This window comes from Podarcis filfolensis, assembly GCF_964270895.1.
Source record: "Podarcis filfolensis genome assembly, chromosome: 11".
Classification (NCBI taxonomy): domain Eukaryota; kingdom Metazoa; phylum Chordata; class Lepidosauria; order Squamata; family Lacertidae; genus Podarcis; species Podarcis filfolensis.
Genome location: NC_139613.1, coordinates 29446374 through 29471865, shown reverse-complemented (window position 1 = coordinate 29471865; position 25492 = coordinate 29446374). Strand labels below are relative to the sequence as shown.

The following is a 25492-nucleotide window of genomic DNA, read 5'->3' as shown; positions in this document are numbered from 1 at the left end:
CTGTTGCAGCCAAAGCAGTGCTTGTAGTTTTATTTCCCTCCAAACAAGCCATGAGTTGAAGCTATGGTTTATTCTGACCTCTGCATCATGGCTGCTTGGGGAAAAACAGCATGAGCACTGATTATTCAGACATAAGCCTAAACTGCCCCAGGATTTGTTTCCTACTGGAATAAACGAAGAACCCAGTGGGTGGTTCAGTTTCAAAGGAATCAGATGTGCATGTTTAAGTGCACTCATATTTTTTCCTTAAAAATAAATTCAGTACTGACTGAGAGCTCCCAAGAACAGCCAGTTACAGCAGGGCTTGCATTTGCCACCAAATGCAAAATGCACTGAATGAAAGCCCTGATTGCAAAGGAACAATTCAGAGTAAACTCTTAAGGGGTTCCCGGTTGCTCTTTTGCAGTTGCAGCTTTACCTGCCCCACGGTTTAAGTCAGATGTAGAGGCAGGAGGATATGATGGGGGGAAAATGGCCATATAGGCCAAATTATGACCCCTGGGGTGGTCTCATCTGACCTTTAAGCTATATAAAACAGGCATGGGACACCCCCCAGCCTAATGTTGCGTAAAATGCAACCATTGACAGTTACAGAGGAAAAACGGTGTGTGTTTTTCATTTAGCATGCTCAAGAAGAAATCAAGGTAAACAATTTCATTTAAAAACAGTTTATTTGCACTATATGAAGAACTTGCAACTCTCAAAATAGGTAATAACACCTAAGACAACTTTACAAGATCAAAACAATAGTTTAGCTGAGCAGCTTGAGCAAAAACTTGGTAGACACATCCTAATACATAGTGCATCAAAGACATCATTTATAGAGGGGTACACTTGCATAGGTCCATGGGGGGGGGGGGAAATGGAGGAATTTAAATAGTCTGCTTTGGCTAATCAGATTCTTGAGAACAGGGAACCTATTGCATGTTCAGTATTGCACAATTACCCCTCAGAGAAAAATGTTTATTTTCATTACTGGAAACATGCATTTTAAACAGATGCTAAATGCTTTTAACTTTATAATAAAACATTGTTACTTCTACAGGGTTTTTTTTTGTTCTTTAACTGAAGAATAATGGTTCCGTGTAATATGCGACAGAGATACGGCAAACATGGTAGCAAGCTCGTTTTCATCAGTTGTAACCACAAAAGGATGCCCTGTTCACAATCTGCCTTATACTAAGTCTGAAACACTTTTACTTGGAAATAAATATTTGTTTTAATTATTATTCTAGCTCTTAGGCTTTGAGCACATTGTACTACCTAACTTTCATTTAAATACATTTACAGTTCACTCTTACACATTTCAACCTTATTTAGGCAAGCATAGGAGCGGAAGATAGTCCCATTGCTGTTTCAGATAGCTTTTAGGTACACTGTGTGAAAGGGGAAGGGTTTATTTACATTTATACAGCATTTCATGGTAATCTGTGCAAAATTCTCAGTAATCACAAGTTCACAGTATTGACCATTTGAACGTCTTGGCTCTTTGGGTATAACAAAGTCATAATGCAAGACAAGTACCATTTACTTGTCTACATTTTGGGTATAAGTCTTGACCTGTAGCAGAGGATCATGTCGAAGTTTGTGGTTCTCAGCCTTTCAGAAAGGCTGTTAAAAGGTTTATCTTGTTTGTGTGAAAGTACCAGACTACATTCTCCACTCATAGTTTTAAGATCTGCCCTATATGCTCAGAAAACACAGGTGTTTCATGGAATCGTAACCATTTTAGAATTAAAGGGACATGATTCAAACCTCTCATGTCAAAGAAATATTGGTTCATAGAAATCCAGCATATTGGAGAAAAGTACTGAAAAACATTTCTCACTGTTGGCAGATATTTATTTTTTAAATAAAAACAAAACAAAACAAAACATCCAAACAGGAAATTTACTCACTTATATTCTGAAGTATAACCTTGAAAGAACTTCACTACTTACAGAACAACTCCAAGTAAACTAGCTAATTCAGATGACTTGGGTGGCAAAGTCAGAAATACAGAGGTAGAGCAGCCTTGTATTTAAGCACGAGACAGCACAGAAAGGAAGCAGGATACAAATGGGATGAAACTCTCGACTCTCTGCCATTCACCAGCAAACAAGTAACGTATACATATAACGTAACACAGTTACATCTGTGGGCTGATATACAAGCTGATTGTAGAGTACAATCAGGGAGAAAGCCTTTCTACCCTCACCTAAGAGTACCTAGCCAGTTCTTAACTGCAAATTTTAATACATATGCTGCATTCCCTGGCACCAGCTGACTCATTTCAGTAGCATATGCACTAATGTAGTGCTCCAAGTAGACTTCTAATAGATTATGAAGAATAAGGAGGTATGTTATTTTATACGATGTTAAATTCTCTCCAATTCCTTTGTCAAACAGATTATTCAATATTGCATGAAATATTTGCAAGTAGGATAGATGTGGTTTGACAAACGCCAGCCAAATACGTGAAACTGAATCATGTTAAAATCTTACCAATGAGAGAAGTGTTGCCTGAGCAAAGCCTCAGAAAGTTTTCCTGAATCCAAGCGTCAAGCACTCTCTTGCCCAAAAATGTAGCTGAGGAAGTTTCTTACACAACAGTCCCCGTCATGTGATTTTGTACACTTTTTCTGGTATGATAAAGCAGCACTGCTGCAAGGGAAAGGCTTGCTGGTGGCAGGCCACGCTCAACACTGCAGCTCTGGTGCTGCTAACTTTTCCATCTGCACAACCAATAACTGCTTAAAACGTGCAGGCCAACAGACACTGCCAAAATCCCTGGTTTGGGTTGCAAACTAGGACCGCCTAAAGTAATGAGAATCTCCCCCACCTGCCGTCCTCCAACAATGGTGGGACCACGGTACTGATTTTTTAAAAAATCAAGTCTTTTTCATGTTGATCAGTCCTAAAACCCAGTTTTTCTTCACATACGAAGTCTTGTCTCAGGACGAAAATGTCATTATTCTTTGATGTTTTGAAGGAGTGTTAATAAGTGTGACTCAATAACCTGTTGAACTGAATCAGGGGGGAAAAAACACGATTAGAGTTCAGCTCTTAAGTGGTGATGTATCCTATTTTGGAGATGTAAATAGGAGAGCTGAAAAAGTTGAAATTGCATAGAGTTTGTAGTAATCCAAAATAGTAATCTCTCTGTGTGTGTGTTTATGTAAAATGCTATTAGCCCCATTCACTATTGGTATATCTGATCACTGCCAAAAGGAGCACATTAAGGAAAGGCAAAAAACTTCCATTGGAATGTGGCCTGCAGAACGTTGGCCACATTTCAGTCTGACCCTTCTGGTTCCCTGTTGCTGCTCTGGCATGACCAAGAAATGAAACTTGGCCTCTTCATACAGGGGCAAGCTCATTTGTTAGTCCTATCCTGCCCCCACCAAGTTCTAGGCAGCAAAAGAAGCAGCTATCAATCTACAGCATGAAGGATAACAGTGAGATGATCAAGGGGCGGGGGAAGGGAGTGCAATGCATGCACAGCACTAAGCTGTCTTCCCCCAGCTCTGCATAAACTACCACTGCTGTAAATGGTGATAAAGAAGGCCTTTCCAGAAGCAGCAGTAAAAGACTGCATTTTGTGAACCACCAACAGGTGAAGCGGCTGATACAAAAAAAGAGCACCAACCCTTAAAGTAAATCCTAAAGTATTTGAATACTCACCACTACGATGGCCCAGGGCTACAGCCAGATCCATGGAATTATATCCGGAGTCTGTCTCTATAGTAGGATCAGCACCATGCTCTAATTAAAACAACAGGAAACAAATCATTGATTTGCTAACATCCTGCAGTTCTTACAGCCTTTACTGGCTAAGAACTGCCTTCATAATACTTACCTAAGAGTATTTTGACACATTTTACATGGTTCCCATGCACAGCATAGAGCAAAGGTGTACCACCATTCTGAAAAAGAAAAAGAAATGAAAACAATAATAATATCAGAATTCATTTGCACAGTTCAGTGACCCAAACAAGCTGTATATGAACAGGGGTCCATATATTTTGGCTTCTTTTACTACCCAAGAGTTTGTAATGTGAATAGTAGCTCCAGTAAAGGGCTTACCCAGTCATATTCATTTACATCAACTCCGCAGTCGAGCAACATCTTGACAATGTCTGTGTATCCTTTACTGCAGGCCAGTGATAGTGCACTCTCTCGCCCTTTCCCAAGAATCTGTGGGTCTGCACCCTGACAGAAAAAGCAGGGTTTAAAATGTGATATGGGTTAGATTTAATAAAAACCTTGATGGTGGAATCCCATGTGTCCAATTATATACTGTCCAGATTCTAGGTACTGAAATCACCCTGGACTCAGATCAGCCATTTACTTCTTTATACTGTATGGGAAAGAGGAGATTCCAAAAGTTCCATGGACAAGTTGTACAACTAACCAGCTGCCTACACTTCTTTTTTCCTTATGTACAGCCTAAGCATGATTTGTTGCAGCTCAAACTACTGCTTCTTTTCTCTGTTCCTGGTAAACAGTTCCATTGCTTATGGACTTGTTCATTCATGCCTTTTGGAAAGAAAGACTGTTACAGTGCCCATGGGCAGGGGCGTAGCTAGCTGCTCCGGCACCCGGAGTGGCAGAGGAGCAGGGGGGCGGCACGGCGAGGTATGCACCCCCCTTCCTACGCCCCTGCTCATGGGGTATCAGAACCTAGGATTTGTAGAGGTAGAACAGTTAGCAACATATGTTCAGCCAGGAATTGTAAATGGAAGAAATGGGTATCATCCTCAGCCGCTAGATAAAAATAAAAAATAGCCCTCAGATTGATTTTTCTTCAGACTTTGTGCATAAATCATGCATTCGTGTTTCTCCTCTGAATCTTTTGTAACATGGCTAAAACATGGTGTTGACCAGGTCTAGACAGAAAATTACAACCTGGGATTTAAACGATAGCGCAGCATTGTTACCATCTATGTAAGGCTTCACAAGAGGACTTCAGACAACCTTCAGAGGCTATAAGCGTTGTTCCTGATGGATTTAGAGCACTACAATTGTTGACTATCACTACAAATGCATGGGGGGCCCCCAAAAACGTATTTTCACTCACATTTTGAAGCAGAAATTCTACCACTGCTATCTGCCCATGAGCTGCAGCCCACATCAGAGGGGTAAAGCCTTCTTCGTCCGTATGGTTGATTACATTTTCTATTTAACAAAACATACAGATCAACCATCTCACTCCTGTTGTCTCCATGCGATGCTGGAATAAAGTTATTATGAATATTTGGGGGGATTGGGTCTCAACTCACTATGCTGGGATAAAGAGGGATGCAGAAAAGCAGTGAATACTGCCCTCTGACCCTTTTCAAAGGTCAGTTTCAAGTGAGAGACACCCTTTCCCAATCTCTTGAGTCTTGCAGGGGAGTGGAATTGGTTGCAAACAAAAATAACAGCTGACTATTAAGCCAAGACACAATTTGTGGATCCCTGCTACGGTGGAAATGCAAAGTAGGCAATGCCATGGAGTGAATACTGTCGGAAGTGGGTGAGAAGGAACAAATGAGTCAGCTTCACTCACTTTTGGAAGCAAATTCTGGATGCCATAGGCCCTAAAAATGAAGACAAGGCTTGCTACAATAAGGGGCCAGGGTAAATACCTCCTACTATCTGAAATATGCACTTTGCCCTGTTACGTAATTCAACGTTAGCCTGTTTGGCCAATGAGCAATAAACGTTGCATAATTCAAAGAACAAATATCACAGGATAGCTTGGATAAGAGTTATAACCAGAGCATCACAGCACTAAAAAAACCAGGTTTGCACTATGATTCTTTTCTTAAAGAAGAGTGACTAGAAAACATAAAACATATATATATATATTCTGCAGTGCTGATATATAAGTTTTGACCTCATGATCTATGAGGCAAAAAACATTTCAGAACCATTTCCACAGTAAATTCAGAACAGAAATGTATGAAATAAAGCACAAATGTGAATAGGGCCAGTTGCAGGACCCATCCCAACCTAGCAGCTGATCATTTTTTGGCAGAAAAAAGACCAAAATAAATTCTCACCTTGCTCTATGCGTGTAGCTAAATACAGCATTTCCCCTTGAGCTGCCAGCTGGTGAACAGAAAGAGCTGCAAAAACAGCAGAAATATATCAACTTCTGTGGTGCAATGCTGCCATGATTTAGGACTACAATACTGACTGCATGTTGTTAGAGAAAAGTAACACAGAGAGGATGATCACATAGCCGACACAACCAAGCAGCCTGCTACTATTTCTGGCACAGAAAGTTACTTTACAATTAATTTACCTTCACAGTCATCCAATAAGGAGGATTGTGTGTAGACCCTGATTTCAAAAGAGGCAAGAATGTGGGACCGGGGTTAGAAAAAGCAGCTTGCTGAGAATTTCAGCTTTCAATGAGATAGACACAGCCCCTATGGCTACAATGAGAAGTCTTGAAAGTATAGGAGCAATGCCTTACTTGGAATTTCAGAAGTGCACAAGAATAAAATTTTCATTGGGTGAGGATAAGGCTTACATGTCTTTTCCCCCAACATGATTAGCATGAAAAATAATGCAGGTTTGCTCAATGTACAAATGATGAACTGGTTTACAATTTATTGACGTTCATTAGGTAACAGAATATCAAAGACATTATGTGTGGTGCCTTTTGCCTTTCTATTCCAGCATACTAACATGCCTAGCCCTTTTCTATTTTGAAAGAAAGCTTGGCATCCCAGAATGACAAAGTCACTGTTTTCAGTTAAAGAGATCTTACCCCTAATCAATTTAGAGATAAATAAATGACTGGGTGACTGGCTAAGTGAATGCAAATACCAGTTTCTTGTAGTAATCCCAATGGAGGATCCCAAAATGAAAACTTAAATTTACCATTCCACGAAGAATCACTTACAGTTTACAAGCAAAGGGGTTGTAGAAACTTCATTTCCCCTGTGCTTGTTAGTTAATGTGGTTGATTGCTTTATGGGAGAAAAGTGCTTCGTAGTTGATGGGGTGTAGACATGTCTTACTTGAATTCCAGGAGAAGGAGAAGTATGGATATTGCACTCAGCTACATGAGGAAAGCAAGAAAAAAGTAGTGTTCAGAATAGCTTCTTCAAATTTACTTTATTTATAAAAGGATTTATATACCACTATATCATAGAAAATGAAAGTGGTGTACAATAATATTTATATATAATAATATCAACATAAAATCAGAGGCCATCAACTAATCATTATGGGAAAATGTATTCTTATTAATTGCTGTCATAAGCCTGGTGGCATAGAAAAGTTCTCAGCAGTCAGTTAAAGGCTGATACAGAAGATGCTTGCTGAACAAGAAAAATGTTAAATATTCATATGTGCATATGCATTCTTTTGCCAATATAGCATTTTCTTGTTTATCCATCTATCCAACAGTAACAGTTAAAGCTAAAGATAAGTTTTAAATCACAACCTTTAAATAATACAGATGCCACTTCAAGGTCAGAGTTCACTTGATCCTGAATGTTTTTGCTGTCTTCTTCATTCAATGATTTGACAAACCGAGAACACACATTCATATCAAACCTATTGGGCAAAATGAATTTCATTCCCATGGCGACACTCTGAGCTGGTCCTTCTTCAACACTGGAATCGAGGTGAGGCTCCACTTTAATATCTGGCATGTGAGACAGGCTATAGCTGCCAGAACAGTCTTCCACAATTAACTGGGCTCCAACATCTAGATTTGTAGATGATTCCATCATTCAAATCTCAGTTATATGATGTGTTTTCTTATGGCTTTTACTTCAGTTTTCTTGAGAATATTAAAATAAAATCTCAACAGCCAAGGGTTACGACCACCTGCAATTGAACATAAAACAGTAATATGCTATTGACTATAATGCCACAAACATATAGTGAAAATGCAATAAAGTCCATCATTCTGAACAGATGTGATTATTTATTCTGTGTTGAACAGGGGTGGTCCAAGATCCCAAGATCCACTAACCAGAACTTGGTGCAAAAAACTTACTCTTAGAATTAAAGAATTCAAAGTCTAGCAATTTGTTCTGAGTAGCAGAACAAAAGAGAGTTTACAACCCTTCAGCACAAAAGTGCTCTTAATTTTAGTAATATATATTTAAGTGGTGGTGAGTCATCTTGTTGCTGCTACTGTTAAACAACTATGAATCAGAGATCCATGCTGATCTATTGCAAATCACCTACAGATCTAGCAGCAGATGCAGATCTACTTACCTCTATCATAGAACTACCTTCTGTGCATAAGAAAATCCCCAAACAGCCACACAAATGTTGATAAACATTTTTTTGTATTGCATATAAAACTTTAAATCACATTGCCTTCAATTTTTGATTAGGGGACAATTTGCACCCCCAGTGCTATGCATACTTTATTTCTTTTTACCATTGCTACCAAACTGGTGGGGTCGTGCAGGGCCAGAAAAATTTGCTGTGTGGGGACGGGGAGGGCTTGATTAGATCCCCAAACTGGGAGTTCACCACCAACCACTGTTAAAGCTTCATCAGCATTATTGTGCATAATTCAGTGATTTTAATGGAATGATCATGGATGCTCCTAGCCTTGGGACAGAAAACCGAAACAAATGCGTGATTGAGTATGGCAGAGCGCACGCTTTGTATCCAATCCCTGGCAACTCCAGTTAAAAAAGATCTAGCAGCAGGTGCAGAAGAAGATCCCTGCACGGGACTGCGGAGAGAGGCTGCCAGCACGAATGGAATCGGACACGGCAAAAGGCAGCTTTTTATATTCGTGCTTCCTCAGACGGCACAGAGCTTACTTATGGAATCTGCTGCTTCAAGGCGGGGCCATCAGTTTCAACTGCTTTCGAAAGAGGGATTGAATAAATCCATGGGTACAGTTACTACGATGCAGGGGCTAGCCTACGTGCAGTATGAGAGAGGCGCTTTTGCTCCTGCAGAGCAGCTGCTGGGGGTCAGTGCGGGCGAGGGCGCTTCCGTCTCGCTCGGATGCTGCCACTGGCCATGGTGGGAGACGGGATGCTGGTGCAGAGGGGAAGGGCTTTGCGGCTAAGCGGGGATTTGAACCCAGGTCCCTCTAGCCCAAGACTGGCACTCCAGTCTGCACAACCCCCAGTCTACCCGCTCCCCTTCTCCGCCCTTTTACCTTCCTAGTCTGGCGTCGTTCCTCACTGACATCTTCCACCGCGGCTGTTATTGTTGTGTTGGTGCGGCCCATGGCGTCACTTCCGCTTAGACCCGGAAGGAAAAAGTCAAGCAGTCTCGAGGAGTACGCTTTAAGTTCAGGGGGAGGAGGAGGAGACTGATGATTACGTCACCACAAAAAGCTCCTCCCTCCGCTTTCCCGACATAGAGATAAGGTAAGGTGGCAAGCCCTAGGCTCTGTGGTTTAGACTGCAGCGCCTCCCGCGTCCCTAAGGGCGGGAAAAGGAAGGCCTAATAAAATTCCGGTTTCAGGATGAATTATAATGATGGCGAGATGATATGAGCTGAGTAGGACAGAAATGCGGGCACCGTCAGGCGGCTCTCCTCTTTCCGATAGGAACCCGAAGTTTAGTTGGTGTTATTTTCTTCCTATCTCTAGGAAGCACACAACGCGCCGTTGTTGGCGGCAGGGGCGGCGCGCTGCTCATGACGTAAGCATCCTATCCGGAAGCTTGAGCGCGGTGATGGCGGCCTCCATAGGCTGCAACGTGACTCTAAAGCGCTGAGGAAGAAATCTTCAAATTCTGAGGTAAGATTAGTCCCTTGGTTGAAAGGCTGGAGGTCTTGTCCCGGAGGAAACACGCGCGTGTGACTTTCCTCTCAGAGGAAAGTCTCTGTGCCATCGCTGCAGAGCAGTCGCATTCATCAGACCCCCCACTCGCCTCTTAGGTCTCTCTCACATGTAGGAGAGGCAGGAAATCGGCTGGCGAAGCTGCCCCTCAGTTTCAGGTCCGGAGGTCCGTACTTAACCTGAAACTGTTCTTAGCCTGAAGCATCACCTTAGCTAATAGGGCCTGCTGCTGCGCCACCGGAGCACAATTTCTGTTCTCATCCTGAAGCAAAGTTCTTAACCCGAGGTAATATTTCTGGGTTAGCAGAGTCTGTAACCTGAAGCGTATGTAACCCGAGGTACCACTGTATCCTGATATTTAAGTGAATACTGCCTCTGAATGTGGACATTCTGTTGAGCTATTCTGGCTCATTGCTATTGATAGCTTTCTGAACTAGTAACCATCTCCAGCACATAAAGAAGTACAGTAATACCTCGGGGCGAATACGCTTCAGGTTAAGCATGTTCGGGTTGCGCTCCGTGGCAACCCGGAAGTAACGGAACGCATTACTTCCAGGTTTCACTGCTCGCGCATGCACAGACGCTGAAAATGACATGCGCGGAAGCGGCGAAACTCGACCTGCAGTCGTGTGTTATGTTCACTTCAGGATGCGAACAGGGCTCCGGAACGGATCCCGTTTGCATCCAGAGGTACCACTGTACTTTTATTTGGTCTATTCTGAACCTCCAATCCAATTTCATCATGTGATAAGCTTCATCTGGTGATCCTAAGACCCTAATATTATGAAAGAGGCAGAAAATGTTCTATTTACTTTCTCCACGCTATACATAACTTGTGTCATGTGTTTCTTTCTTTCTTTCTTTCTCTCTCTCTGCTCTACCTCACTTACCTTTTTTCGGGGGGGGGGGAGGAGAAATAACTCCAAAAGCTTCTCTTTTGGCTATGCTGAATTGTAATTATTAAAGCTGAAGTCCAGCAATACCTGGAGTATCCCAACACATTGACTATTCCTGGTTTGTGAAGTCAGGAATGTTGTTCTGTCTTGTACATCAAGTTCTTTGTAAGCTGCAGTCCTAAACATGCTTATTAACTATGGTGTTAATAGCTGACATTGACTGAGAGTTTTGTTTGGATTGAGCTAATATTGACTTTGCTTGCACCCTTAAGAAACTCAAATGGCAGTGCTCTGAGTTTTTGCTTTTCTGTAGTTTTATCAAAAGGCTGTAGCTCAGTGGTAGAGCATGGAAACATAAGGTTATTGATTCAGCCTCTTGCATCTTCAGGTAGGGTCTGAAATTCTGAAGAGCTGATGCCAGTTACTGTGGACAGTACTTGGCTAGATATGTCAGTGGTCTGACTAAGTATAAGGCAGCTTTCTATACTCCTATGATCATTTACTCCCTAGACTTCATGTCAGTTCAGTTTGTGATTGCTTTGCACAAGATCCTGTCATCCTGGAGAAACTTAAGACAGTTCAGAGTTATTTTGAAACCACTTGTTGCTTTACACGTTCAGGATATATAAGTTTTGTTTTTGAGGCAAAATACTGATATGTACTGAGTTCCGTTAGAAGGGTTTAGACAGCTATTCTAGTCTGCTTTAGATACAGAAAACTGCCAAATATTGAAGCTGTATAATGAGGAACAAAATACTTGTTTTAGATGAGGATTAAAATAGGGTAACAAATAGTATGACAGTTGCTTTAAAATTTGCAGTACATGTTTGCTTAGTATTATAGATAGATTTCAGTGTTTTGTGTACTCTTGTTCTCCCCTCCTCAGAAGCCTGGTCTACTTTTGCCATATGAAATTTGCAACGCTGGAAGATTATATTTTGCTACTTGAAGAACTTTTACTGTACTTAAGATAAAATGGCTGAGTACAAACCTGTTAAAGTTCAGTCTTTTCCAAAGCTTGGTGAGAAAGTAACAAAGGATACTTCATACTGGAAGAATTTCAAGGTAATAATACATTGTTTCAATCTCACTAATTTGACTTGGAGATTGAAAGAGAATGCATGGAAACTTTGCATTAGAGTTCTGTACTTCCTTATATTAGAATAATATGTGTTATATATATATATATATATATATATATATATATATATGGTTTTTTTAAATAGATGTACCTCTGCCGCAATTATATTGCTTTGTTATGACACTAGAGTGCAAAGAAAAAATTAAAACCTTTATAAAACAGCTATAATGAAACAGAGAAACAACTATGCAAGAATCAAGAGTACATGAATTAAATAATCAGATGAAATCATGTACATGCAATTCCATATGGGAGTTATAGCACTAAAACAAATAAAACCTAGTACATTTTTGTATGGTTTTTAAAAGTTTGTAATCTAATAAATATTTTAACATTTTGATGTTCTTCTCTCTCACTTTTGTAAATATTCTGTTAAAGGAACTGTCTTAAGAACACAATGTTAATTATGCTAACTTTTTTTAGGCTCCTATTCAGATAAAGGAGTTTGGTGCAGTGAACAAAATAGACTTTTCTCCAGTTCCTCCATATAACTATGCTGTCACAGCTTCATCAAGGGTAAGGTTTAAAATATAGTCCAGTTTTCACAGCCTCTTCTTGTACTTGTATTATATAGGGCTCTGCTAAGTTTGCTTGCACACTTATTTTGTCTGCTTGTGTTGCAGCTGTGAAAGTAACACCATAGGAATGTGCTGCCTTTATCTGCAAAGGGCCTTTAGTATCCTGTTTGCTTTCATAAAGCCCTGTTGAATTTTTTGTTGTATACAGATAATGATCACCTGATTGTTTGGGGCATCGGGATATGTGCGGTATTTAGAAAATAAACTGAAAATGGATGGAACGTATGCTGGAAGGAAAAAAGCATGTCTGGCAATGGAAGAATGGGGGAAAACTTACCACTTAAGCTGCAAAGTTTATTTATAGATTTAATTCTTGATGATAATATCATCTCTGTCTGACCTGGTTTGGATATAATGGTAAATTGTGGCTTAGAGCAGGGGTGGAGGACTGGATTTGACTGGTAGACCAGCTTGCTATCTCTCCCCCATCCCTTGCAAGCCAAATTTGACAGGTAAGTGGGACCACATGTTTGTCAATCACCTGACATCACAATGATGATTGCATGATTTGAAATCAAATCAAATGTATAGCCTGGAAGTGGTTCACAAGATCCAATAGTCTCCTGAGTGTTGCACTTTTACTTTCTCCCATGTAAGTAACTGGTTGCCATTCAGACCAGTGGGGTGGGGGTGGGGAATGAATTTTTCAGGGCTGTCATTGCATTAATGGAAAACCCTGCCCCTTATCACCATCCAATTTTGACACTTCATGCTCAACTTCCATAGAGCCTCTGTGCACAGAGCCTAGAGGCGCCAAATCTCCCCCTCTCCATCCATGAAGGGCCTTGTGCTAACAATAGATGGAATGAATGGCTGAAGTCCAGCGACAATACTGCTATTGGGCAAAAGAGATAGCTTGGTATTTCAGTTGCATCTGTATCTCATGCTCTCCATGTACACATTGCATTTTGTTCTAGATCCACATTTACGGTCGATACTCTCAAGAACCAATCAAAACATTCTCTCGCTTCAAAGATGTAGCATACTGTGCTACGTATCGAGATGATGGGAAGTTGCTGGTTGCTGGCAGTGAAGAGGGCATCATTCGACTCTTTGATACCAGTGGGAGAGCAGCGTTGCGACAGTTTGATGGCCATACTAAGTAAGAGAGCATATTTTACTTAAAACAGGTCCATTCTGCAAAGATTTGTTTTACACTCTGTAAGATCACTGGGTATTGAAAATGCATTTAATGAGTGCTTTTTGTGTAATCACGATGCATCAAGCTTGTAGCCTGTATTTTGCACTGAATTTTTCTTTGATGACCTTCCTGCCAACTTGAGCTTTGTGTGCCTTTGTCTTGAGAGCAAGGCTTTGTCAGTTATGGTCCTGCTGTTCTGGAATACTAGTCACCTAAGGACACTGGCTCACACCTCAGTCCATTCCAGGTAGCTCACTTTAATATGTCTACTTTTCTTTTTCATGATGTACAAAAGCAGGAAATTTCATTTAGCTTTCTGGTGAATTCGTCACATCAAATCATACATCCAAGGTCATCTCAGCAGAAAATTCTCAGGATTTCCAATTCCTGGATTTGCCGTGAAAGCTTTTGTGTCTAGGTCTTCTAGAGATTTGTCAGTAGTAAACTACCTCACAGGCTTGTTGTGAGGATAAAATGGGGAGCAGAGACCCATGTATGCCTCCTTGAACTTGGAGGAAAAGTGGGATATAAATGTAACCGTCATCACCATAAATAATACTGGAGATTAATGGAAAATTCACGTATGTGACCAAACATTTGCAAAGGACTAATTTGGGGAACTTTGAATCTTTCTTTTTAGAGCAGTACATGTTGTGGGCTTTCTATCCGATAAATTCCGAATAGTATCTGGAGCAGATGATTACACATCAAAGGTGTGGGACATTTCATCCGCATCAGAAATCGTATCCTACAACGAGCACACAGACTATGTGAGATGTGGCTGTACTAGTAAACTGAATGCTGATCTTTTTGTAACAGGTTGGTGGTTCACTTTCTACTTCTCTGTATCACTGCTGGGCACACTTTCTTTGCAGATATTGCAGGTTTACCATAAAAGAGAGCTGGAGAATCAGGGCTGGAGGCCAAATGCAACCCTTCATGTTGCTCTATTTGGCCCTTGGTTCTCTCTCCCTATGCCCCCCCTCCAGCACATGATCTGGTCAGGCCACACCCCTCACCAGCCTCATTTCATGCCCTCCTTGAGTGCTTTTGCCTGGCTGGAATATGTCCTTGAACTTTGATAATGGCCACTTGGGAGGACAGAGAGGTGTATATGTGAGACAACTAGCCTGCTCTGCACAAAGGTACATTTATTGCTCTGCCCACTTTTGCCCCTGGCCCCCTGGCATTTGGCTCTTGGGAGGTTGCCCAGAAAAGAATGTGACCTTCAGGCTGAAAGAGTTTCCCCATTCCTGCTATAGAAGGCTTGCTTTCCCTATTGCTCTGTAACCGCCATTTGCTTCTCTAATTTAATGCCTTCTTAATATTGTTTTGCTTGTAAATTTTTGTGGCTCTGTTCAGGCAGAATGATTTTCTGATTAAGCTGATTTTCTTTTTTTTTTTTGCATTTGCGTTTCCTTTTCTTCATGCTTGATCTAAGTGGAAGTCATTGCATAAGAAGACATAATTGTAGTTGGCTCATTTAAAAATATTGCAGCCCAGACATGGGTGATGAGAGAGGAGTCACTAAATGGCTTCTTTGGATTAAAATCACAAATCAAATGAAAACAACCCACAGGTGTTTGCTGCACTCTTTTTAGTGAGTGATTTATTTTAGACTCTAACAGTAATTTCCGGAATCAAGCTTGGGTAAAGTGGTGTGTCCCTTCAGAACAGCTGCTTTCAGTGTGATTTGGTGTGGAGGCGCGAGATGTGAGTTGATCATTGATGTTTTATATTACGCCAGTGGCTGTTTCAATAATACACTGTGCTTTGGGTCTGGGCAGGGTGGAAGTTGCACCTAGAACAACATTCCAATATTCTGTGTATGTTAAAATCTTGGGGTTGCATCCAGCTAAGTCATATGCAGTACAGACTCATTGAAATAGTAGGCTTGTAGTCATGATGTCAACTGTTACAACCCTCAAACTCTTCCTTTTTCCTTATTTCTGGGATGCCTTCTAGGTTCATATGATCATACTGTGAAAGTGTTTGATACACGGGCAGAAAAAAGCGTCATGACGATAGAACATGGGCAGCCTGTTGAGAGTGTTAATCTCTTTCCTTCCGGAGGTCTTCTTGTGACTGCAGGTATTTTATCAAACGGGCAGTTTACCTCCCTCCCTCCTTCCAACCATACAGCTTGTTTCTAGTTCTATCTGCAATCTATCTTACTTATTTCCCTCTTTGTAATTGATAGAGAGTGCAGACCCTAGTGACAAGAGTGTGCTGCTGCAAGGTTCTGTACCATTTGTGGCTGAAGCCCTGTGCTTGCTAGATAGTAGCTTCTAAGTCTTTTTTCTTTTTTCAAGGGTATATTGAAATGCTGTTTTCGATCTTGGTTTCCCATCATCTTTTTAAGAAAAAAACATGCAAGGTTGACTTTGGATTGTCAGAGGGAGATATGTATGTCTTTCCTTTTGCTGCTGTTCATGTAGGTCTCTGTGTGTAATGCAGCCTATATGGGAGGCAATTGCTTCCTACTGTAAGGGGATGTTTTATCTTCTATCAGATTATATGTTCTGGGTGGGCAATATGTGGTCCTCTAGAGATTGCTGTGCTACAGCTCCCACCATCCCTGATCAGTGGCCATGCTAGCTAGGGCTGATGGCAGTTGTAGTTCAGTATCATCTAGAGGGCCACAAGTTCCCCCACCCATCATCCCCAGCTACCAGCACCATTGGTCAGGGATGATGGGGATTGTAGTCCCCAAAACAGCTGGAGACCCAAGTTTGGGAAACCCTGGCCTAGAGGGAAAATTGTGGCAGTACTCATGCATGCCTATGAAATGCCTTGTTTATTATTTGTGTACAAATAATCCTTTCTTCTTAAAAAAAGGTGGTCGTTATGTTAAAGTCTGGGACTTCCTTAGAGGAGGACAGCTACTAGTGTCCTTGAGAAATCACCATAAGACTGTAACCTGTTTGTGTCTGAGTAGCTCTGGTCAGAGGCTGCTTTCCGGCTCACTAGACAGGTTTGTATTTTTCACAGTTTCTCTTACTGGCTTTTCTAGAGAGCTTTCTGTGTAGAGGTGTAATTCCATACACAGAGCTGTGTGTTTTCTGTTTTGTCTTGTGACTTGTTAAAGGTGCCTTTATCACCATTAGCTTTCAGAGGGAATTTCAGAAAAATTCCTTTTTACCCAGGAATTTGTGGAATTCTACTCCTAGCAACCCGAAAATCACTGGATGGAATAATGTTTTTGTTTTTTTTTACATGTAACTGTTTTCAGAAAGTTTGTGCTTTGTTTTTGTCTTTAAATTGTGGATCTGTTTGCTGTCCTGGACTCCCTCAGGAGGAATGGTGGGTTATAAATTCAATAAACAAGCAGACTGCAGAATGTAGAGCTGGATATACAATTTAGCAGCGTTCCAAGAATATTGACTTGCATGCATTCTTACTCTACTTCTGGATTCCCCCCCTTCACTAAAAGATACGACTTGAAAATATGGGTTTAGCCACATATTTTTAAAATATGGGGGGTTTTTTTTGCAGCAACTGGATGCAAGTCACATTTTCATGAAATATTTAACCTGTTGAGTACTCTGAAATCTGTATTTTTTTTTTCTCTTCGTAGGCATGTGAAGGTTTACAGTACAACTTCCTACAAGGTCGTCCACAGCTTTAACTATGCAGCATCCATTCTCAGTCTTGCCTTGGCAGTAAGTACTAAAATAAACCTTCTGGCAAGCAATGATTACCTGACAGTTTGAAAATTGAGCTTAGACACACACTAAGTCACACACTGGCTTCTTCATAGAATTGTAGGATTGGTAGGTACCCCAAGAGGTTTCTTTCAGTTGTGCTTGCAATAATGGTATGGAAGCAATGTGGGACACCCCCCCCCCCGCCCGAAAGGGGTCTGTCTGGAATGTATTACACCAGCTTTTCTTTCAAATATACTGTTTTCACCAGGCAGGTGATTACAGGTGAGGTGACAGTACTGCCCAAAGCCATCTTAGATCGCCTTAATTGTAAATAGGTACATGAACCATCAAATTTGGCAAGTTAAAGGCTGTTGGCACCAATGCCGATCACTTCAATCCCTCAAGCAGTGGACATCACAGTGGACATCAATCCCTCAAGCAGTGGACATAAGATTGCATTATTAGACTAGAAGACGTTGCTGGGGCTTAACCTCACCTGGGTCACAGCTCCATCATACATTTAAAGCTCTCTTGCTCCTCTTAAAGTCGTCCCCACCCCCAAGAATGCTTGGAGCTATAGTTGTTGTTAAGGGACCTGAGAGGTGTTAGGAGGCCCTTAAACAGAGTACAGCACCCCGGATTTTTTGCAGGAGGGAAGCTATGACTTTTAAAATGGAATGAGAGCGCCTTAAATATGTGCTGTGGATGTAGCCTAGGCCAGGTAATTAGGGACAGGCTTTAACTTGATTCCATTCTTCCAAGGATGTCTTTTCACAATTGCCCTCTGCTCAGAATGGAATATTAGAAGCCATTGTTTCTTTATTTTATATACTGCCCTGATACCTAACTGCTGAAGGGCAGCTAAAAAAAAAATATCTCTTAATAAAATAAATATTACCTGAGGCAATTCTTCTTTGCTGTAAATGGGAAGCTTTAAACTAAAGACAGAGAACTAAAAATGTGTGTCTGGGTTACAGTTTCTGGGTAAGCAAGCCTGTTTCTCTTTCCTTTTAGCCTGAGGATGAATCTCTAGTTGTAGGCATGACAAATGGAATACTGAATGTTAAACACCGGAAGCATGAAGGTGCAAGAGAGCTTCAGCAGCAGAGGAGAAGGCCCGCCTATAGGACCTTTGTGAAAGGAAAGAACTACATGCCGAAGCAGGTATGGAACGAAAGGATGCACAGAGCAAGTCCTGTTTTCTACTAGCAAAAGAGGTGCATTAACAGATCATGTTTTTGAAACTGAGTAACAAAGACTTAAGGGGAAGTTAGTTAGGCTGCAACATTTCATTGACTGATCGGTTGGAGGAACTTAGGAAGCTGCCGTATACTGAATCAGACCGTTCCCTACTTTTAGTGTACAGTGGTACCTCGGGTTACATATGCTTCAGGTTACAGACTCCGCTAACCCAGAAATAGTGCTTCAGGTTAAGATCTTTGCTTCAGGATGAGAACAGAAATTGCGCAGTGGCAGCGGGAGGCCCCGTTAGCTAAAGTGGTGCTTCAGGTTAAGAACAGTTTCAGGTTAAGAACGGACCTCTGGAACAAATTACCGTATTTTTCGCTCTATAGGACGCACCTTTTCCCCTTCAAAAATGAAGGGGAAATGTGTGTGCGTCCTATGGAGCGAAGATGCCATAGCCCCGCGACCCTCTCCCGGCTGGAGAGGTAAGGCGCGGCTATGGCAGGAGCCTCCATAGCCGCGCGTCACCTCTCCAGCCGGGAGAGCGCGTGCGGGGCTAAAGAAGCCTGGCTTACTCTCTCCCGGCTGGAGAGGTGACGCGCGGCTATGGCAGGAGCCTCTATAGCCGCGCGCCACCTCTCCAGCCGGGAGAGCGCGCGTGGGGCTAAAGAAGCCTGGCTTACTCTCTCCCGGCTGGAGAGGTGACGCGCGGCTATGGCAGGAGCCTCTATAGCCGTGCGTCACCTCTCCAGCCGGGCGAGTGCGTGCGGGGCTAAAGAAGCCATAGCCCTGCGACCCTCTCCCAGCTGAAGAAGTGACGCGTGACTATGGCAGCAGCCTCTCCGCTGCGCCTTTCCGCTGCTCCCTGACCTGCTCTTTGGGGCTGGTGGTGGGCTTCCCCCCGCCAGCCCCAAAGAGCAGGTCGAAAGGAACCTTCCAAGGTAGCCGCCTGAATGCACCTTAAACGGCACCTTGTTTTAGAGCGGGAAAACAAGAGGGGGAAAATTCTCCCACTCTCTGCGCAGCGCCTCCTGCCGCTTCGCTGAAGGGGCGCTGGGCAGAGAGCGGAAGAATTTTTTTTCCTTGTTCTCCCCCCTCTAAAACAAGGTGCGTCCTATTGTCCGGTGCGTCCTATGGTGCGAAAAATACGGTAAGTACTTAACCCGAGGTAACACTGTACTGGGTGTAGGGGAAAATAAACTTGACAAGAACAAAATGTATCTGGTTTTGCATTTCTATGGCAGGATAAACTATGCAAACAATACAAAGGTGATATTGAAGTAGGTGGGATGGTGGTTTGTGGGTTTTATAATGGATTGTCTCTCCCTTCATCTTTTAGGAGGATTTCATTGTCAGTAGGCCTGCCAAAACCTATTTGAAGAGATATGATAAGCTCCTGAGAAGTTTCCAGGTTTCTAAGGCTCTTGATGCTGTACTTGAGGTAAGATAGTAGTACATGAGTCACCTTTTAGATTGGATGATTCTGTTTCAGTTATACTATTGTACCATAAAACTTTCCAGTGAATGTGACATAAAATGATCCATAAACAAAGGCCTTCTATTGTTCATGGGCTGTGTACAACTAAATAATTGTGTGTGCAGAATGACTCCCACAAGTACAGCAGAACTTGCCCTTCCTCTGCTCTGGGGTCCCTCCAGCTCTGGATCAGATTTGGGGGTACGTGGAGGGAGGAGAGGGAGAGGCTGTTCCATTGTGTTTGCAGTAGTCATCCTGTACAGACAATAGTTTAGTGAGATACAGCCCATAGTTACAGCATGGATGTTACTTCCAACAGTGGAAAATCTCATGAAAAGGTTGTTGTGTATTTTTGTTGTTGTTGTTGTTGGCATCCGTCTGTCTGGAGAGCAATGTGCCTCCTGGGGTGAAGTCAAACTCTTGTGTCAGCAGCACCAAAGTGACCTCCCCGGGGTGCAAGCCTGAGCAGTGTGTATGGAGGTCCTGGGCTGCTCAGGCAAAAAGACCGCCCTCTTGGTTTCACTGATGTGGTCCAAAGCACAGCAATACGTTTAGCACCAGCTCTGCTGCAGGAGTTGTCGGAAGGAGGCGTACAAGGCGCCATCCAACTGTCTTAGGGACCCCACTCCATTTGTGTAGGGTTTACTCCTGAGCCTTAATGAACTAAAAAATACTCAGGTGCCTTTTTATATTTGATGAGCCATGCTTTCTTCTGTTTTATGTACTTACTTATACCAGAAAGCAAAACTCACAAGTGCTAGTCTTGGAGTAACTGTAGAGTAGATCTTTCTGTCTGGCCGATTATGGCCCTCTAGACCTCTCCATCTGTCACTGGGACTCTTCCCAGGCCACATCCTTCACTGGGTCTGCTTTCCTGTGTCCTTGAGTGTATTTGCCTGCTAGATTGTGTCCTGGAACCCTGATTATGCTACACATTCCTGGACAGAGGGAGAGGAATGAGAGTATGTAAAACTAATCTATACATGTCAAACTTTTCATTGCTCTGCCTACTTTTCTCTCTGGCCTCACCCAGCGCTCATATGTGGTCCTCAGAAAGTTGCCCAGAAAGAAATGTGGACTTCTTGCTGAAAAACATTCCCCAGCTCTACTGTAGTCTAGCCAAAATCTACAGACTCTTATCACCACTGCTGGGCACGGGCTCTATTTGTAGAAATAACATCTTATTTTGGTTGGGAATAGAAGCCAGAGTTGTAGATGTTTCACTTGATGATCCTTGAGCAGCTCCTTGCTATTAAAGGACTGACACAGGAACTGGAGGCTTAGAAGTCCAATGAGCTGTCCCGTTAATGAATTTTAGATACATTCTGAATGCATTCCCTTTCTTTATGGACAAGGAATGATTCGAATTGCTTAAGTTCATGCAATCCCCTTGCTGCAGACTTGTGCTATTAAATGCTCTGTGCTTCTAGGATTCTGTGAGGAAAAAGCCACCTGAAGTTATAGTCACGGTCTTTCAGGAATTAAACCGCAGAGGAACCTTGAAAAACGCACTCGCAGGGAGAGATGAAAAACAGCTCAGTGTCCTCCTTTCTTTCTTGATAAGGTAATTGCTCGGTAATTGTGTTTTCTGGGCCAAAACATTGTGCTGCAAATTGGAAGAAATGGCACTGGGCATTCTGCTTTCTAAAGCAAGGCTTTCAGACAGTTCTGCCATGTCAAAGTGGAACAAGAAAAGGTCAGCTTTGGGTGGGATGATCACAGGAACCCAGTCCTGGCAAAGCACTGCTTAGCTTCTGTGTACACATCTGAACTAGATGCCTACAGCCAGAGAGCCAGCAAGTTAGGTCAGATCGGCACATGCAATTCAGCCCCCCCTGCTTTTAGCTCTCACCTCTCCTCTTCGGATTGCTGCAGCTGGCAGAATTACTGGAGGAGCTGGAGGAGCTATTCAGACGTTATTGGGCAACAGCTCCTCTTTTCCCTGGTCATTGGCCATCCTAGCTGGGGCTGATAGAAGTTTGAGTCTCTGCAGCATCTGCAGTTCATAGTGTTGGCTACCCCTGCTTTTTAGCAACTTTATAACCCCATAACTCTTTAGACTTCCTTTCCCTGCCTGGCACATGGCATCTGTTCCTTCTTTTCAAAAGTCATTGCATTTGCAAGCTTCTTAAAAAGAAATCCCTTGCCTGAAAGTTGTGGCTCTCTTCTTTTCATGCATCACCTCTGGGTTCATGAAGCCCAACTATCTAGCTGTTTAGAGGTGGAAGTCCTCCATGTACATTAGTACCTCGGGTTAAGAACTTAATTCGTTCTGGAGGTCCGTTCTTAACCTGAAACTGTTCTTAACCTGAAGCACCACTTTAGCTAATGGGACCTCCTGCGCCGCCGCTGTGTGATTTCTGTTTTCATCCTGAAGCAAAGTTCTTAACCTAGGTACTATTTCTGGGTTAGCGGAGTCTGTAACCTGAAGCGTCTGTAACCCAAGGTACCACTGTATGTGATTCTTTAATATGGATGTTGGAATGGTATAATCCTTAATTCTTACTTATTCTGAATACCTAGCTCATAGAAGAGAGGTAAATATGATTGGTAGCAGTACCCTCACTTCCTCTCTTGTTAACAGAAATAGGATGGAAGGGAAGGAACTTTGGTAGCCGGCAGTTGTTGTCTATTTCTCACTTGCATCCCACCAGCTTCCTACAGCACCTTCTCCCTATGACGGAGAACATAGCCTTCAGTGTGTTTCTTCTACAATAGTGAAAATTGCTAACATCTGGCTATTAACTTGCAGACACGTGACTGATGCAAGATTTGCTCCTGTGCTGATAAACATTGCAGAAATGATTATAGGTAAGTACTAATATCTGACAATACTAATAGAATTGATTCACACCCAGGTAACCCAAGACACCCTTTTTTCTATTCACAAAGAAGGATGCCCTAGCTTTTGTATGGCCTTTGCTTTGTGTACAAGGCTTTCTACACTACCATGATAACCAATTTAATAGAAGTTTGTGGTCCGAAGGCGCACGATGTGGGTCGGGATCTGGTTAGTGACTGGATGAGAGATGGTCTGATCGCTGCATGTGCCATCCTGAATTCTACTATAGAAGAAAGATGGGAAAGGCATGGGGTCAGGCAAGGGGCACTGCAGTAGGAAAGAGGAAATTGGCTGAAACTGAGTGGGGACACCTTGTGCAAGGGGCCTGATCTTTATTTCCTTGATCCCACTGCAGCACCACTTTTCATCCCATGGCATTTCACAGGGGGCCCCTGAATCCATAGTCCGTGCATCTTCAGAGGGCTGCAGTGGATGGGGAAATCCCCTTGCATGAATGTCCATATGCTGTTGTGCCTCTGCATGCAAACCAATAATTAAACTTCTTTTTTTAAAAGGCCTGTGTATATTAAAAGATATTCACCTGGTATGTAAAAAGTGATTGGCTCTGGGGTCTTCTTTGAGCAGAAGGCCCAAAGCAAGGTGCTCCAATTGAAAAGATGCTGAGTCTACTTGGCGCCTGCCCGATCTCTGGGTGGCTGAGGCACCTTGATGGTCTGATGGAGATCATAGTTACTGGGCAGTTTGCTGTGTGAGAAGCTGACCCTTTTACAGTCGACACACACAGTTTTGCTTGTGGCTGGATTTAAGCCCTTTCATAGAAAGCCTTCCATGCCAGTCCTGTCCTTTTTTTTTTTGCTTTCCACAGAGACTAATTGAAAGCTGGTTGTGACTTGCGTTACCAGCTGCTTTGGAAGCTTGAGCAAAGCACTTTTATAAACGTGTTGATAATTATAAAAGGTTTCCTTCTAAAAAGCAAAACTAATAAAATATCTGCTTATAACAGTTATAAGGGTAACTGTTAATTGAACAATTTTGAAAGCACTTTTAGACCCCATTTTATTTTATTGGAAAAGCATTGTCTTTTTTTATAAACAATGACCGTCAGGATGATGATAGCATTTGTATTGCATTTATTAAACTTCTCATTGCCTCTTTCATTTGATACAAGATGCCAGCCTGCAAAACCTTGCTGTCTTCAATAAAACGATTTTAGACTTTTTAATGGTGTGGCTGGAAACTCGTTTTAGGCTTATAAGATGTGATAAACCCCATTAAGCAGGGAAGTTCCATTTTAACTTGTATCTCTTCCTTTGCAGAAATCTACATGCCTGTGGTTGGGCAGTCCTCGGTTATTGACAGGCAATTTCTAAAACTTCAAAATCTCATTGAAAAAGAGATTGATCTCCAAGAAGAATTACTAGAAGTCTTGGGGATGATGGATGCACTGTTTGCTACCATGGCAAGAAAAAAGCCCATGGGACTGGACAAGGACAGTACTGATGGTTTATAGAGGGCACTGGAACAATGTCCATTGCTGGACAACTTCACCCGAGAGTTCATTGCATTTGATTCTTATTTTCACCATACCTTTCCTCCCCAAAAAGTATTGCTTTGAAGCAGGAGAAAAATGGCAGGGTATCTTTTTGAAGGGTACAAATTACTGGTGATTGAAGAACAAAGACCCTTTGGGATTTATCTTTTTTTGCCACAAGGTTTTTTTGTTTTTTTTTTAATCAAAAGCAATTTAACTGTTAAAATATTTCTGCCTATATTGTGTAAAGTTGGACTTTATTTATACAAACCCATTGGGCCCTCAATTATATGGTCACAGACAGATAATTCAGGTATCTTCAGCTTTTTCTCCTTGCTTTCTTGAAGAGACATTTATGGAATACCCAGCTATTCAAATAGAAAGAAATATGGCAGTTTCAGTGAAATTAGATGGCGTCGTTTCCGATTTTAAATTTCTCACATGGAACCATTGGTGGTCAGTAAGGCCTGATTTCATGTTGGAAAACTATATGCGTATTCTCAGCTTTTCAACAGAATTCGTGCTATGTGTGTTAAATATGAAAATGACATCATGTTTAAATAGCATCTGACGCTGCTTATGGTGAATATATTTCCCTTTTTTAAAATAACTTTAAATCCTAAGGATAAAATTTTTAACATCAACACTGACTTTGGCTACATTATTTATTCCAACTGATTAAAACACATGTTGAGTATTTGCTAAATACATGGTTGATTTCTCCCCCGCATCACATCATAGGAATAGGAGCAGTGTGTCGACGAAGGGCTCTGATTATTCATAACTCTTTCTAATCCAAATGACAAGTCTGTTTTGTACAGTGATGCCAGGATTGCCCAATGGTGGCTATGTATGTTGATAATTGCCAAATATGTAAGAAGTTTACATTTGATCTGTACCATGATATTGTGCTTCAAATCAGCAAGTTATAAGTTAAGGTCTGAATATACTCGTTTTACCAAAATAGGAATATCATCGTTATCAGGAAAAAAATGTGTGCCTTTTTAAAGGTGAAAAGGCTCAGAAATGGGACCACCTCTTGTAACTTTCACACCAACAAGCAGCCTCTTCACTTTTAACATCTTTCAGTGCAAAGAATCCAGATGCTGGAAGCTTAGTAAACTGAAGAGGCTATTTCTGCTTCTGTTCTACGCTGGTGGAGGCACATGATCACTGAATAAGAAGCAGTTACTACCTAGCAAGTTAGTACCAGCTGGGTCCTCATCTCTTTTAGCCAGGGTTCTGGTTTAATCTAGTATATTTATGTTAAAAAGGTAATGGTAAAGGACCCCTAGATGGTTAAGTCCAGTCTAATTCGACCATGGGGTTGCAGTGCTCATTTCAC

The 25492-nt window shown here is 42.0% G+C and overlaps 2 protein-coding genes across 4 annotated transcripts; one reads left to right on the top strand and one right to left on the bottom strand.

The window, feature by feature from the left end:
- Positions 1–652: 652 nt before the first annotated feature.
- Positions 653–9318, bottom strand: ANKRA2 (ankyrin repeat family A member 2). 2 transcript variants are annotated; one of them, XR_014540036.1, is made up of 10 exons: positions 9119–9256; positions 7424–7812; positions 6878–7036; positions 6027–6092; positions 5060–5157; positions 4066–4191; positions 3839–3905; positions 3664–3744; positions 2464–3006; positions 653–2312 (listed from the first exon to the last, which is right to left on the bottom strand). XR_014540036.1 is itself a non-coding variant. In XM_083577441.1 (9 exons), the coding sequence occupies exons 2-9, from the start codon at positions 7713–7715 to the stop codon at positions 2951–2953; spliced, it is 945 nt and encodes a 314-aa protein (XP_083433567.1). In that variant the 5' UTR covers positions 7716–7812; positions 9119–9318; the 3' UTR covers positions 653–2950. The 2 variants fall into 2 exon arrangements, 1 of the variants encoding a protein (XP_083433567.1); XM_083577441.1 differs by having other exon boundaries at positions 653–3006; positions 9119–9318.
- An 8-nt stretch (positions 9319–9326) lies between these two features.
- Positions 9327–24791, top strand: UTP15 (UTP15 small subunit processome component). Of its 2 annotated transcripts, XM_083577412.1 has the most exons (14): positions 9327–9492; positions 9557–9706; positions 11531–11709; positions 12209–12301; positions 13281–13465; positions 14145–14323; positions 15470–15595; positions 16343–16478; positions 17082–17166; positions 18166–18315; positions 19676–19777; positions 21244–21377; positions 22566–22624; positions 23933–24791. In XM_083577412.1, exons 3-14 carry the CDS (start codon positions 11620–11622, stop codon positions 24124–24126), a joined length of 1533 nt encoding a protein of 510 aa, XP_083433538.1. In that variant the 5' UTR covers positions 9327–9492; positions 9557–9706; positions 11531–11619; the 3' UTR covers positions 24127–24791. The 2 variants fall into 2 exon arrangements, with proteins under 2 accessions (XP_083433538.1, XP_083433539.1); XM_083577413.1 differs by lacking the exons at positions 9327–9492; positions 9557–9706 and adding an exon at positions 9864–9918 and having other exon boundaries at positions 11499–11709.
- Positions 24792–25492: the final 701 nt, after the last annotated feature.

Excerpts from the sequence above, each read along its gene's own strand:
- ANKRA2 (XM_083577441.1), bottom strand. The coding sequence starts at position 7,715 with ATGATGGAATCATCTACAAATCTAGATGTTGGAGCCCAGTTAATTGTG. Across the intron at positions 4,192-5,059 it reads TAGAATTTCTGCTTCAAAAT|GGTGCAGACCCACAGATTCT; the intron begins GTGAGTGAAAAT and ends TTTTTCTGTCAG. Across the intron at positions 3,745-3,838 it reads ATGTGTCAAAATACTCTTAG|AGCATGGTGCTGATCCTACT; the intron begins GTAAGTATTATG and ends TGTTTTAATTAG.
- UTP15 (XM_083577412.1), top strand. The coding sequence starts at position 11,620 with ATGGCTGAGTACAAACCTGTTAAAGTTCAGTCTTTTCCAAAGCTTGGT. Across the intron at positions 17,167-18,165 it reads TTCTCAGTCTTGCCTTGGCA|CCTGAGGATGAATCTCTAGT; the intron begins GTAAGTACTAAA and ends CTTTCCTTTTAG. Across the intron at positions 18,316-19,675 it reads AGAACTACATGCCGAAGCAG|GAGGATTTCATTGTCAGTAG; the intron begins GTATGGAACGAA and ends TTCATCTTTTAG.